Here is a 14,949-nt window from a genome sequence, read left to right as displayed (position 1 = left end):
TTCTGATTTGGGAATATCAAGAAGTTTAACAGCATTACCCCACAGAGCTTTATTGAACACGCCCCGCATGCCAGTCTCTAATAACAGAGAGGTACAGGGCATTAGGGGTTAAGTGTGCAGGCTCTGGAGCCAGACTGTATGTGTTCAGATCCTGGCCTGTACACTTAGTAGCTGTGAATCCTTGGACAGGTTACTTTGCCTAGCTTCATTTTCTCATTTGTAAAGGGATTTATAACAGTAGTATTTAATTCATTGTTTAGTTATAAAAATTAAATGGGATAATTCATATACAATCTGGAGTAGAAAGCAAGAATTCTTAATAATGGGAGAGAATTAGAAACTTTTTATTTCCCCAGCACTTTTGGATTCACTTCTTTATACTATGGTTCCATTATTTTGTTTGCAGTTGTGTGATTTTCCCAATCAACTGCATCCATATTTAAATGTTAGTACAAAAGCAATTTGAAAACCAAATGGAAAAAAAAAAAAAAAATGTTTAAATGGCTTTTATTTAACTGTTTAATCCCATTCAGCAAACATTTATTGATTGTTCTGTGCCAGGCACTATGCCAGGAGCTGAGACTATAACTTGGAGTATGATGGGGGGCTCTGCCCTCAAGATGTTTACAGTTTAGAAGGGAAGGTGAGTATTAAACATTCTAGGCAGAGGGAACAGTGTGAGCTAAGGCTCAGAAATGTAAGGTGGCCAGACAGCCTGGCTTGAAACAATGACCTGCAAGTTGCTTTCCAGGACTAGAACTTAGTACTTGAAGGCAAAGGGGTAGAAGAGTTGGGGGTGACCAGAGGGAGGAGAAAGGATGGCAAGGTAAGAGATGAGGCCAAAGAGCTTCCAGGTCATTGAAAGCTTGAATGTGATACTTAGTAATTAATTCGAGGGCGGTGGAAAGAGCCATTCAAGGGCTTTTGGTAAGGGGGTAATGAGATCAAGCTGTGTTTTTAGAGATTTATTTATTTATATTAGAGAGAGAGATGGGGGAGAGGGAGAGAGAGAGAGAGAATCTTTAGACAGACTCCCTGATGAATGTGGAGCCTCATGCCAGCTGGATTTCAGGAAGCTGGGATCATCACCTGTGCCCAAACCAAGAGTCAGATGCTTAACCGACTAAGCCACCCAGGCACCCCTCAGATCGTGTTTTTATTTTTATTTATTTATTTATTTTTAAAATATTTTATTTATTTATTCATGAGAGATACAGAGAGAGAGAGAAGCAGAGACATAGGCAGAGGGAGAAGCAGGCTCCATGCAGGGAGCCTGATGTGGGACTTGATCCCGGGACTCCAGGATCACGCTCTGGGCCAAAGACAGGTGCTAAACCACTGAGCCACCCAGGGATCCCCAAGATCGTGTTTTTAAAAGGTTGTTTTGACTTCTTTAAGGAGGATGAGGTGGAGAAAGCCATACTGGTGACAAAGACTGGTTAGTATGTCTCTGCAGTAGACCTGCAGAGAGATGGTAAGAACCTGAATTAGGGTAGCCGTGAAGAGGAAGAGGAGGTGAGAAGGAAAAGATAGAAAAAATGTTAAGGAGCCTGATATGATGAGTGAATGGTGGTGCCATTGTGTGATAGGAAGTACAGAAGGAGGGACTGATGAGGGTAATAATGAGTTCCTTCCTCTATCTTAGAAGTGTTGAGTTCCTTAATCATAGGAAACAAACTGAGGGTTGCTTCAGGTGGGAGATGGAGCCACTGGGTGATGGGCATTAAGGAAGGCGTGGGATATAATGAGCACTGTGTGTTATATACAACTGAGGAATCACTGAACTCTACTTCTAAAACTAATAATCCACTATATGTTAATTAATTGAATAAAAAAAAAAAAGTGTTGAGTTAGAGTTACTTACAAAAGAAGCAGGTTGAGCTGTCCGGTAGGGAACTGGACGTTTGGCTCTTGTGCTCAGTGAGAGCCTTTGGGCTAGAGCTACATATGTGGTACTACAGATGGTAGTCGGACTACAGAAGTGGGTAAGATTACTCAGGGAGGGCAGGTGGAGAAAGAAGAGAGGAGTCCAAGGACAATGCCCCAGCTCGGGTTCACAGGTAATTAAAGGTTAGGGAAGATGTATGTAGTCAGCAGAAGAAAGAGAAGGAACAGTCACAGGTGGGGTCTCAAAAAGCGGTGGAAAAGAGTATTTTAGAAGACAGAAAGCAGCTTCAAAGGCCCAGAAGGAACAAGTTAATGTCAGGATGGAGAAGATCCATTGAATTTGACAAGCAGAAGGACTCTGAGAGACCTCTGCATCTTCATTTCTCACAGATAGAGCTGGATCAACAGTGCCTTTCTTGGAGAGAGAAGAGAAGAGGGGAACACATGAAGAGAAGGATCTGTATTCCCAAGAACTTTGAATGCACCTCCGTTACAGCACCAGCTGTGCTGTTAGGATTGCTTACAATCCCTGAGCCAGTCTGGGAGACTGTGAGCTAAATGGCACAGATGCATGCAGTCCTACTACTTGGAGGAGACCTCCATTAATAATTTCATTAGAAATTCTTTAGACTTTTCTCTGCATATAAACAAGTATATGTGCTTATATGTATACACAAATATAATTTTAAAAGTAAATATTGGCTCATACTGTGCGTGCTCTCCTGAGAACCTGAAAAAAGTAATCATCTTTCCATGTTACTACATGTAGAGTGATTTCAGACTTTTATGGCTGCAAAGTATTCGTTGTTTGAATGGATTATAATTTATTTAACAAATTTGACTCTTAATGATGAACTTCCAATTGTTTCTCGCTTTTCACTATCACAAATAGTAATGTAAGGGTATTTTTGTACACATTTCTGTGCACAAAGGGTGCACAGGGTGAATATAGGTTAACTTCGAGGGACTGTGTCTTACTTATGTCTCTTTGTACTAATCTTTCTGTCTTATAATATGGCACAATTTCCCCTTTCATTCACATTTCCTCATATATTTTAGTAAAAAGACGTTAATCTTCACATGAGTCTCTCATTCATTCCACCAACATTTACTGCATACCCACTCCCAACCTCTACCTCCTGCCACTGTGTTCTCTGCTGGACAAAGATGAACATGTTGTAGCTCTTGCCCTCAAGCTCTCTTTGGTGGGCAAGAGAAGTAGCTGATCGGATAATTACAACTAATTATTACAATTATTGTGAGGAACAGAAGCACAAGGTGCTGAGGAAGCACAGAGGAGAGGCACTGACCAAGACGGGGGTATTAAGGATGACTTGCTGGAGTAAGGCACTCCTAAACGGAGTCTGAAAGGCAGCATGGAAACTAGCCAGATAAAGAGGAAAGCAAGGGTATTCTAGGCAGACAGAATGTTCATTGCAAGATGGGTAGGAGGAGGGGACAGATTGTGAAGGGACTTGTGTGACAAGATATGAATTTGGATACAGCACTGAAAGATTTACGTGGATGAGTGAAATGGTCAGATTTATGTTCTAGAAAAAGTAGCCCTAAAACAGGAAATAATTAAGTTTTAAAAAGGCCACTGTGGCTGCAGTGTGGGAGATGCCGTTAAGGGGTCCCAAACTTAGCCAGAGAGGCCAGTCAGGGCTATGGGAGTCAACTGGAGGCAACACACCTGGATGTTAATTAACATTAACATACATGTGAATGTATTGTTACGTGGTTTATGGTTTTACTCATGTAAGCAGGATTTTCCCCTGTTGTATGCACACTGGTTATTGCAGGCATAAGAATGCTATTGAGTTTTTAAAAAATATACCTAATATTTCTCTACTTATTAAGTTTTTAATTCTGTTTAGTTGATTTCCTTGGCTTTTCTATGTAATTATTTTTGTCAAAGTACTTTTGCATATTGATATTTTTATCCTTTTCCTCTTTCATTTTTATTATGCAAATTTCAGACACATAAAAATAAAGAAAATAATAGAACACACTCCCATATGCCCTTCAGCCAGATTCAGTAACTATTAAGATTTGATCCCACTTATTTCACCTTTTCCTTTTTTGTGTTTTTCTGCTGTTTCTTAAATTTTTTTTTTTTGTTTCTTAAATATTTTAAAGCAGAGTCCCAGACATCTTATTTCAGCTCTACCTCTTCAGTATGCATGTCTAAAAATGCAGATATTTTCTTAAATAACAACAATGCCATTATCATTCTTAAACAGTAATTTCTTGGTATAATTTAATATCTAGTGTATATCCATATTCCTTGTGCATCTCAAAACCTCTTAATGGTTGATTTGTTGAAGTCAGCATTGGCATCATGCATTGCATTTGGTACTTTGAACTCAAAAGAATTCATCTATAGCAGTCCATAACCTTACTCCCTTAAAAAAAAAAAAAAAGGCAAGAAAAAGCCATCAACCAATGAATAAACAAACAAAAAATAGAATCAGACCTGTAAACACACGAGTATAAACTGCTGGCTGCCAAGGGGGAAGGGAGTGGGGGATGGGCAAATGGGCCAAGGGAAGAGTGAGATACAGGCTTCTGATATTGAAGGAATAAGTCACAGAAATAAAAGACACAGCAGAAGGAATATAGTCAATGGGATTGTCATAGTGTTGTATGGTGACAGATGGCAGCCACATTTGTGAGCATAGCATAATGTAAAAACTTGTCAAATCACTATGTTATGCACCTGAAACTGATGTAACATTGTGTGTCAACTACACTCAAATAAAAAACTTAATTATAAAATAAAATTTTTTAAAAATGCCATTGACTATGGAAGAAATCAGATCAGTTGTCCTATAGAATGACCACATTCTGGATATGTCTTTTTCCTCATACTATGATTTAACTCATTCCTCTGTCTCATATTTTCTATAAGCTGGAATGACCAGTTGGATTCTGGTTCCTCTTTTCTTCGGGAAGAGGGTACAAGACTATTCATAGGTAGGGCTGTGAAGTGCTACCTCTCTCTGACAGTCCCATTCTTAGGGGTGCCAAGATTGAGTAGTGGTTCAGGTGGACAGCTCATCCCTCCATTATAAATTTCCCAATCAACCTTTCATTGAATGAGTTCATCCACTGATACTTGTCACCTGAATGAACTATTTCATCATGGGCTACAAAATGTTTAAAAATTCTGTCAATCTTTTCACACTTATTAGCTGAATAAAGAACATTCTCTCCATAACTAGGGCTATTTGGTTGATCTGAAATATAATATGTACTGAAAAGACAAGATAAATGCTTAATTCATTTTCTTTTAGTGCAATTTTTGAATTAAGAAGTTGGTACTTTAATTGTTCCATTTTAAGTATCTATTGATCTTGCTTCTATTTTATGACTTATTGCATTGGCTAGTCCAGTGATTCTTCTGCCATGATTATCTGATTATCTCAGCTTTTGAGAAATGGGTCTTCATTTGCACAAGAGCCTTTATATCTGTAGGTGTGTGAATGACTTTCTCCATGCCACACATCACTCCATATGGTCCTGTGCTTTTCAGAAGAAAACAGAACCACCTTTCCTTTGGTTTCTCCTTTCTTTTTCCAGGTCACACTGTGAACAAGATGCGTCAGCACTCAGATCCAGAAGTGGCTTGTCTTGCCAGGGAAATATACACTGAGTGGAGAACTTTCATTGAAAAACATTTAGATAGACCTTCTATTGAAGTGCGAAGTGACCCCAAAACTGAGACGTTCAGGAAAAATGCCCAGAAGTTACTCTCAGAGGCCTTGGAGTTAGAGGTAATGTCTTGGTTGGAATGTCATTCTCTTAGTTAAATGAGCCTCACGTTTTCATAAATCTTTCCTAGTCTTGGTACTATAGCTTTATTCTAACAGGGTTTTCTTGAAGGTTTCTGGATTTGTAAGCATTCTGGGAGATAGTAGTGTTGAGAGATTGCAGGCTTTAGAGCAAGATCTTGATTAAAACTCTGGCTCTAGGGGATCCCTGGGTGGCTCAGCGGTTTAGCGCCTGCCTTCAGCCCAGGGTGTGATCCTGGAGTCCCGGGATCAAGTCCTGCGTCGGGCTCCCTGCGTGGAGCCTGCTTGTCCCTCTGCCTGTGTCTCTGCCTCTCTCTCCCTCTCTCTGTGTCTCTCATGAATGAATAAATAAAATCTTTAAATAAATAAATAAATAAAACCCTGGCTCTAGTATGTATTGGATGTGTCATTTTAGTCAAATCCCTTAACATTTCTGAGATTTGACCTTTTTTTAAATCTGTAAAATGAGTATTATAATTCCTATCACCTATAATTATTGGAAAGATTAAATGAAGCATTTATACAAAGAAATAGTATAGTATGTGGTGATTAGAAGTCACTTAATGAGAGTTGGTTCCTTCCTGCTTCTTCCCCTTCCACCGAAACAAAAATTCTGGCATGGACTATGCTATGGAATATCAGTGGCAAAATAAATAGGTGTCTATTGAAAAGACTCTACTCATTTTTTGTCAATACTCATACCTTTAGTTCCAAGGCATATATAATCAACTGGCTAGATAATCTCTATCCTCTTCATAGCTAACAGTTCAGATGTTAGTGGTGTGAGGTACTCATGCTAGAAGAAGGTTTGCTCATTAACAATGATATCAGTCATCATAAACAAGTCTTATAGATCAGTTAATATTCTAGAAAAATCAGATATAACATCCATATTTTTCCTCTTTTTTCAGGTATCCCTATTAAAGTATCCTTAAAGAATAATTTAATATTATTAATAAAAGAAATGATTTCAAAAGTCTAGGTTGGTTTGTTTTTTTTTTAAGATTTTATTTATTTATTCATGAGAGACACAGAGAGAGAGAGGCAGAGACACAGGCAGAGGGAGAAGCAGGCTCCATGCAAGGAGCCTAATGTGGGACTCTACCCCTGGTCTCCAGGACCAGGCCCTGGACTGAAGGCGGTGCTAAACTGCTGAGCCACCCGGGCTGCCCAAAAGTCTAGGTTTAAATGCTAGATCTGTCACTGCATTCTCTGAAAAAATATTTTAACTGTTCTCTCTCAATTAGGCATCTACAAAAGAAAGGTATATGGACTTGTAGGATATTATTTACTTTTTAAAAATGGAGTTTTGGGTTTTTTAGTACAAATTTATGATAGAAAATGAGAAAATATAGAAAGGAAAAGTAAAACCACCATTGAATCTACCACCAGATATAATCTTGTTAACATTTTGGTGCATTTCCTGTTTGTTAAATTATTTTTTTTTCTTTTTTTTTTTTTTTAATTTTTATTTATTTATGATAGTCACAGAGAGAGAGAGAGGCAGAGATACAGGCAGAGGGAGAAGCAGGCTCCATGCACCGGGAGCCTGATGTGGGATTCGATCCCGGGTCTCCAGGATCGCGCCCTGGGCCAAAGGCAGGCGCCAAACTTCTGCGCCACCCAGGGATCCCTGTTTGTTAAATTATTATAGCTCTTTAAATGAATATTGGGCAAGTTAATGATTATACCATATTTATTAAGAGCCAATCACATGCCAAATGTTCCATAAAATGCTTTTATTGATTATTTAGAAAGCTACAGAAAACTGACAATTATTTACATTTGTGTTCTATTTTAATTTTATTTATTTATTTATTATTTATTTGTGTTCTATTTTTAATCTTGATCAATATCAGGGTCATTTTTTGTATATCCTTTTCTATATATATTTATTTTTCATATTTATAATTTTTATGTCTACTTGATAGTTCTGTGAATTAATATGCTATAAGTTTGCTTAACTTTTCCTAAAGGAGGCTTTAATATGACTACTAAACCCTTGGAAGAAAGAAAAAAAAATGAAGATTTTAAGTCTAATTTTCCAGAGTATCGATTAGCCAACAAGATTTGCTATTTAATATTTTACATAAAGTTTATTTTTAAAATAAACCAAAATTATTGCAGAAGCATAGAGTGTGGGTATATAATACGTAGTTAATGTGGTGGTAAATACCAGTTCCCTGTGGTATCTTTTTAAGTAAATGATAATAACGAAGCTATGCTTGTAAGGATTAATGAGCAGTTTGCCTGCTATATTAAACTCCATAATAATTATCCTTTTAGTTTATCCATTAATTATCCTTTAAATGGCACATCAAGTGGTAAGCACTCAAGTGTTACAAAGCAAAGTTAAAAAAGTGATACATTCGTTAGTGCTTTCCAATGTAATTGGAAAAAATATCAGATTAAGCATAGTTGAATGGTTTTGCTCCCAAAGAATAAATTTTTAAAATTAAAAATGTGCATCTAACCATCTTCCTTCGCCAAAAAAAGAAATCAATCTGTTTTCCTTGCATAAACAGCATTTGATAGTTCTTTTATCAGTTTGGTATGTCAGAGAATATAAATATAAACACTGTTATATAAGGTTAACTCCTAGCACCCATCATCATCTGAAACATTGCCATGTTAGGGTAAATCAACGAACCACCTCATCCAGGATCTGGATGTGACAGTAACCAATGTTGAGTGCATTCAAATCAGACATCAGATCTCCAGAAATGTACTTTATCAGGCAGTAGTAAACCATTGGGTAAGTTACCAGCCCAATGACTAAAAAGCCTTTACAATTTAATTCCAGTGTGTGTTTTTGCAAATTCACGCATTATATTTGTGTGGGAAAAATATTTCCATGCTATTTGTTTTGGTCACATCCTTTAGTAGTGAAAGCCACAGATGAAGAATCTACACACACAGCCAAAAGGTACGTCTCTTTATTACTCTATACAGGTCTTGCTTTCCAGATGTATGGATTGTTTCCTTGTTCTTGGAATAATGGGATAGATGAATAAAAACTCCACTTTCGAGACCTATGCTCCATATTCCCCTTTACTTTCTCTCCCTTCCGGGTCTTCTTTGTTCTTCCCTGTCTTTTAGATCTTCCCTCATATGAACGTCCCCTGTGGTGTCATTCTCTTACTTCCCCTTCCTCATTATCCACTCTCCTTCCTACCTCACGGCCTGTGATCAGTTTCCTATTATGTCATTAAAAAAAAATGAACCTGATTCTCAAAGCGAGCCTGTATCATTAAGAGTTTATGAAACACTGGCTGGTTGGCCCAGTTGGTTGTCAGATGGTGCTAATGAGATCCAGGTCAGGGGTCCGTCCCCATATGGGACTGTTAGTTTTCTCTTTGGTTAATGGCCTCAGACTGCACCTCTGGCTTTGACCAGCTCTCTCATAAATGTATTCAAGTGGTCAAAAAGGAATGTGGGCAGATGTGTACAAATCCAATCATGCTATTGGAAAACTCATACAAAGTTTGCTTCCAGTGGATATTCAATTCAACAAATGTTTAGTACTACTACTACTGGTGCCGGGGAGAATATAAACATAAATGAGTCGCATTCCCTGTGCTTAAGAAAGCTTACTGTCTCCTGGCTGAGAGCCTGTGAATGACTGACTAAATATAAGGCAGGATGAAAATATGTCTGAAATCGTGGTACTAGCAAGTGGTTTAGACACACAAAGGACAGAACAGGGAAATCCATGAGGGCATCTGGAAAGGTTTCTCAGAAGAGATGACAATTGAATTGGCCTTTGTAACAGGTAGGGTTTTCCAAGCCAGAAGAAATGTATTAAAACAGAAACATTATATTTCATATCTTATGTATATGATGTTATCAAAGAGCAGGGAAGGAGGGAGGTATATATAGGGAAGAAGGATACTCACTTAACAAATAACTTACTGAGCACTTGCTATGTGCCCATACCTACACTAGGCATCCAAAATTCAGAAATGAATCCAAGATGGTAACAGCCCTAGAGGGGCTCACAGTGTTCCGAGGGAGATAGGCAAATAAATAGTCACAGCCCAATGTGGGAAGCTCTGAACTTGAGCTAAACATATGAAGAAGACCTTATCTTGCTTTTACAGAGCTTACAAACATGGCAGACATCACTAATTGATTGTGGCACCATTTCCCACTGGGTCCGGAATCCTTGGTGAAAGACAGCTCTGGGTGGTCATATTTTATATCTTCCCCAGCTGTAGCCAGTTCCTCCATGATTGGGCAACTGAATACCACACAGTTAACTTACAGGTACGAAGGAAGGCAGATAGATTCTCTGTCTCTGTGAAGTGTGAACTAGGAAATAGCAAGGAAACAACAGTGGGAGTGTTGAAGCAGAAGGGGTGTTGGAGGAGTTGTGAGGGAGCAGAAGCTGGCTAGAGATGTGGCACAGGGGGAGAGAATAAGGTAGTTAGAACTGGTAGTAAGGCAAATGGAGAGGAGCAAAAACATGTGAGAAAGAGACCAGACAGATCTTGAGACACACGAGGAAAAGGATATGGTCCCTAAATAAATCCCTAGGTTTCTTGTCCCCATTCCCATTCATACAGCTGTACCTCCTTCCTGTTCCCATTCCCACTCATGTAGATGTGTCTCACAGCAAAACCTCTTTTTCTCAAGGTCTTAGTGAAACTCTGGTCCTTTGACCCAAAAGGGACCTACCTGAATCACAAGGTTAGGACCCACTGGAAAGGGCTCAACAACTTGGGTGGGTTTGAAATAGCCAAAGGCAATTAGAAGATAGACCTCTTCACTTTGTGCAGTGAATTTGCACTCTTGGCTCTGTGATGAATTATTTGCCCTTACGATTTACATTTTAATACCACCAGTGTTTTTCCTTATTGTGATTGGCCTTCATTTTATAAGAGGCATGCCTGAGAATTATTAGATACTTGCTTCCTTTTCCCATCACATCGCTGGTACAGCAGCCTCCCCCCTGCCCCACAGGTATCTGTATATGTGCTGTCTCCTTTATCTACTGTGAGTTCCTGGAGGGCAGGGATCAGTCTTTTCTGCTCAGGGTCTCCAATACCCAGGTCAGGCCAGACTCAAGAGTAGCAACTCAGTAACTGCTGAACGAAGTATGCTTGATACCCAGTTTTGTGAACTCCAGGGTACAGGGAACTTTGGTTCTTTTTTAATATAGACTGCAATTTATTGATGGAATGGCCATGACGTATTTTTGCAGATGCACAATACTCTTCTCTCTTGACAGCCACTGCCCTCAAAAAAAAGAAAAGTTAAGACTTTCTCTTGTCTGTTACATTAAGTAAATCTGAACAGTGACTGGTCATCCTCACCCTGGGACAAGGGGCCTCTCTGGCAGCATGGCTGGGTGGGGGGCCAACAGCCCACCACCCTTCCACCTCCTAGAGTGGTCTGATACCAGGGCTGCCTTGGGGGGGGTGGATACTTCAGTGCCCAGCCAGAAGGCCAAGAAAAGCTCGAGGAATCTGGATTCTGAAGAACCATGGTGCCAAATCCACTCACTCCAGCACAAGCCTTGGAGATAGTCCTCAGGATCACAGACTCCTCTCAACATCTTGTCTGCTACACGTAGGCAGATGTCTAGGCCCAGGTAGTCACTCTCCCTGTTTCTCTCTTTCTCTTAGTCCTCTTCTACATTCTACCTGGTCCTGATTTCTTTCAAGTTTCTTTTTTTCCATTTGTTTTGGTCTGTTGGTCTCTCAGGTGAGGACATTTTATCAAACACCAGGTGTTCCTTTTTAATTTTTGGTACATTTTTTCCTAGGCTTTTCTTTTAAATAAAAGTAAAGTGCATAGATAGGAAATTGCGTGGGAGATAGATGTGTGGCTCAGTGAATTTCTCACAAAGCAAATGCGCTTCACCTGACCAGATGGGTCTTGGCTCAAACACCATTCCCTCCCAAAGCCAGGTGCTGCCATCCCAGGGTGGGGCCCTGTGTGCTAGCTCTGCACCCCAGCACTTCTTCTGGTCCCCTTTCCTAGTACTCAGTACACTTAGAGTCCCGTCCTCTTCCTTCTCTGACTGAGCTGTGCTCTCCCTGGAGTCGAGGACTGTCGGCCTTGTTCACTGCTTTTTCCTCAGCCCATGCGCAGAACCTGGCATGTAGTAAGTGCTGAATAAGTATTTGAATGAGTGGCAAGGTAAGGAGGGGAGGGGAAAAAAGGAAGTGAGAAAGAAAATTTTGTTTACAGTTTTCAAGGAACTCACCATTAGGGAAGACAAACCCAGAACATGGGTCATTATTATATATTTTAAAACTGTCTAAGGGAAGCTTAGGACATTGTGGCCACCTAAGGAAGAATTTTTAGTCCTTTGAACTAGAATTTGCTTTTTTGCTTTTTGGTTTTTATCAAAGCTTTTTTTTTTTTTTGTGATAATTTTTAAAAATATAAATTCATTTAGCCAACATACAACACATCATTAATTTTCAGAGGTAGAGTTCAGTAATTCATCGGTTTCACGTAACACCCAGTGTTCATCACGTCACGTGCCCTCCTTAGTGCCTGTTTGCCATGCAGATGGGAATATGTTTGCTGGGATAAGTGGACCTTGCTGAGAGAGCATGTACCTGGGCAGCAGCACGGCCACGTGTGAAAGCACCTTAGCTTGCTCAGGCTGGGCTGTGGTCAGAACTGGCAAGGCAAGTAGTATGGCCTGGAAAGGAGAGTAGTGAGGGGGTGCCTGACCAGCATCCCAGTCTAGCCTGGATCCAGACTATGGACAAAGATCCAGACCTGTGCTGCTTTGACAAGGTCAGTGACTAGAGGAAGGCTTGGGCCCAAGCTGGACAACCCCGGAACTGTTGCAGGTCCCATCCCCTAGGCCTGCTCTGCTCAGCTGGCCCTGCAGAGGTCTCTTCAGACTCAATTGGTCACCCCGAATGTCAGGGTGACCAGTTAGTACGCTGAAAGGAGAGGAACATGAACTTGGGGGTCAGGGGCATCAGGTCAGAGTCCCGGCTCTGCCTCTTAGTTGTAAGACCTTGAACCTTTCTTTACCTTTGAACCTATTTCCTCATCTAGAACATGAAGTACTAACAGTTGTAAGCATTAAATGTGAAAAGTGATTTATCAACTGCTCTACACACATATCAAGACTCAGACCCAGTGTTGCTGAAATGCTGTAAGGGGTTAAAAGGCACTTTTAAAACAAACCCAAAAAAGTATAAACTGTTACACTGATTTATTATCCTTGGTCTTGGTTTCCTGGTTGGTAAAGTACAGGGCCCAGTACCCGTTGCTTAGTTCAGGCCCGTTTCCTGTTATAATGGCAAATATTACCACCCGGCAGGGGTTGTGAATGAGGTCCCTGTCACAAAGCACATGGCCTTGTTCCTTAATTGCTAGGGTGGAATTAATTTGCTCTTCCTGTTTCTCTTGTGACAGGAAGTAGATGTCCTTGAATTTCAGTTGATTAATGGAGCCTCTGAGCAGAGTGCTCCAGCCTCTCTTGCTTTTAATCCTTATGCAATGCAAGGCCCTAATTTGATAATTTTGCTGTTTTTTAGATGGATCACCTACTGGTTGAAAATATTGAGCGGGAAACGTTTCATCTCTGCTCCCGCCTCATTAATGGGCCGTACCGGCGGACGGTGAGAGCCCTGGTCTTCACATTAAAGCACCAAGCTGAAATCCGGGCTCAGGTGAAGAACGGCTCACTGCCAGTCGGCACGTTTGTACAGAACCACAAAAAATGACCTGAGGATGGTTCCAAAGCTGGGCTGGGCAGAAAGCAAAATGGGCCTCTCTCTGCCATTCAAAGACTCTTTTGAGTTTGGGTGATGGCTGCTGCTGGTGGTGCTAAATTTTCCCATGGTGCCATTCCTTCAGACAGAGGATGCAGAGAGCCCTGGGAGCCAGGCCTGCAGGAGAGGCTTCATTAGCTGTAGTGTGCTTGTGCTGCCTAACGGGACATGGCTGGCTGTCGCTAGGAAGCACAGTACGGTTGCCATCACCTAGCCCAGGGAAAGGGTGACAGATTTCACTGGGAGTATGCCAAGGACACCTCTAAACTCCCCCATGTCAGGCAGATGAAGTAACTACTTTATTTCGCCACCCTGCAGGTAACTGAAACTCAATTACCACGGCTGCTTGCTCAGTCCCGTCCCCCTGAGTTTAGACAGCTCCCGTGCCTCTCAGAACTCCCCTGTCTGTTCTCTTTGCTCTACCCCAGGGGTGAGCCTGCTGGAGCCAGCCAACTACCCCTTCTTTCCAGAACTCACTTATCTGAACATTGCAGCTCTCCCTCGAAGACCTTCTGCATTGGTCTCCGGAGCCCCCATGCTGAGGCTTCTAATGAGGAGCTGGCCAGAAGCCTCCCCACACCTTGGGGTTTATTTGAATATGCTGGCTCTTGGGTTCGGGCTCTGTAGAAGATACATAATGAAATTTCTCTTGAAATGAGTTACCATAGTAGAAAAAAAAAATGCACCTATATTCTAAAATGAAATGCCTCTGTATAAGCTTGCTTGAACAATGATGTAAATGTATTTGCTCTTTTTAAGTAATAAACTGGGAGGGTTTTTTTGTCTACAACAAAGGCTGTGGCCTATTCATTGAAAAGTATTCGAAGTTTAGAAAGGGGACAGTTGGTGAAAATAAAGAATGATTGGACAAGACTTTGAGGGTGATAGCAGGACCCAAGAAAGGCTTTTTAGGCTAGAGGAGACTAGAGCATGTTTATAATCTGCAAAGAAGTCAGTAGAATGGAGGAAGTTAAAATTAAAAAAAAAAAAAAAAGATAGAGGGGCTAAGTTAAAAGCACAGACAAAAGGGAGGGGGCTAACGTCTGCTTTCTAAGTGCCAGACGTCCTTCCAAAGATAATTTATTAGCATTTACATTGGTCTTTATGTAGTGTTTTAAAAATCCTGTTTAACCTTTTCACCTGTTGTATTTGTAAGTGTTATTTCAGTTTTTTAGATGTCTTCATTTATTTAGTACCTACTTACTGAGCACCCATTTCTCAGGGCACTGTGGATATCTACCAGAAGCTACCAAGCAGAAGTATTCTGTTCAGTTCCCCACTGCTCATAATGATTGGAGCTAGAATAATAATTGACCACTTAACCACGTGCTCAGCATTGTGGGAGACATTTAAAAAATTAATTGTACTAATACCTAATTAAAGATGAGGGAAGTGAGGCTCAGAAGGTTTAATAACTTGCTCAGGGTCACACAGATGGTGAGTGGCAGATTTACAATTCAGAACTGGGGTCTGCTTGATGTACAGTCTTCCTGGTTGATTTCACCTGTTCATGCTCTTAG

General features: G+C 40.5%; 1 protein-coding gene across 4 annotated transcripts in view; it reads left to right on the top strand.

Annotated features, from left to right (window-relative positions):
- The window catches only part of TCEANC2 (transcription elongation factor A N-terminal and central domain containing 2), a 36,009-nt gene extending 21,786 nt beyond the window's left edge, over positions 1 to 14,223 (top strand). For all 4 annotated transcript variants that reach the window (XM_026007026.2, XM_026007027.2, XM_026007029.2 and 1 more), the window contains exons 4-5: positions 5,470 to 5,663; positions 13,193 to 14,223. In XM_026007026.2, the coding sequence (XP_025862811.1) occupies positions 5,470 to 5,663; positions 13,193 to 13,381 (383 nt within the window). In that variant the 3' untranslated portion in view covers positions 13,382 to 14,223. The remainder of the gene's footprint in view (positions 1 to 5,469; positions 5,664 to 13,192) is intronic.
- The last annotated feature ends 726 nt before the right edge of the window (positions 14,224 to 14,949 follow it).

Source organism: Vulpes vulpes, chromosome 12, assembly GCF_048418805.1.
Source record: "Vulpes vulpes isolate BD-2025 chromosome 12, VulVul3, whole genome shotgun sequence".
NCBI classification, from domain to species: domain Eukaryota; kingdom Metazoa; phylum Chordata; class Mammalia; order Carnivora; family Canidae; genus Vulpes; species Vulpes vulpes.
This window is presented reverse-complemented; position numbering and strand designations above follow the sequence as displayed.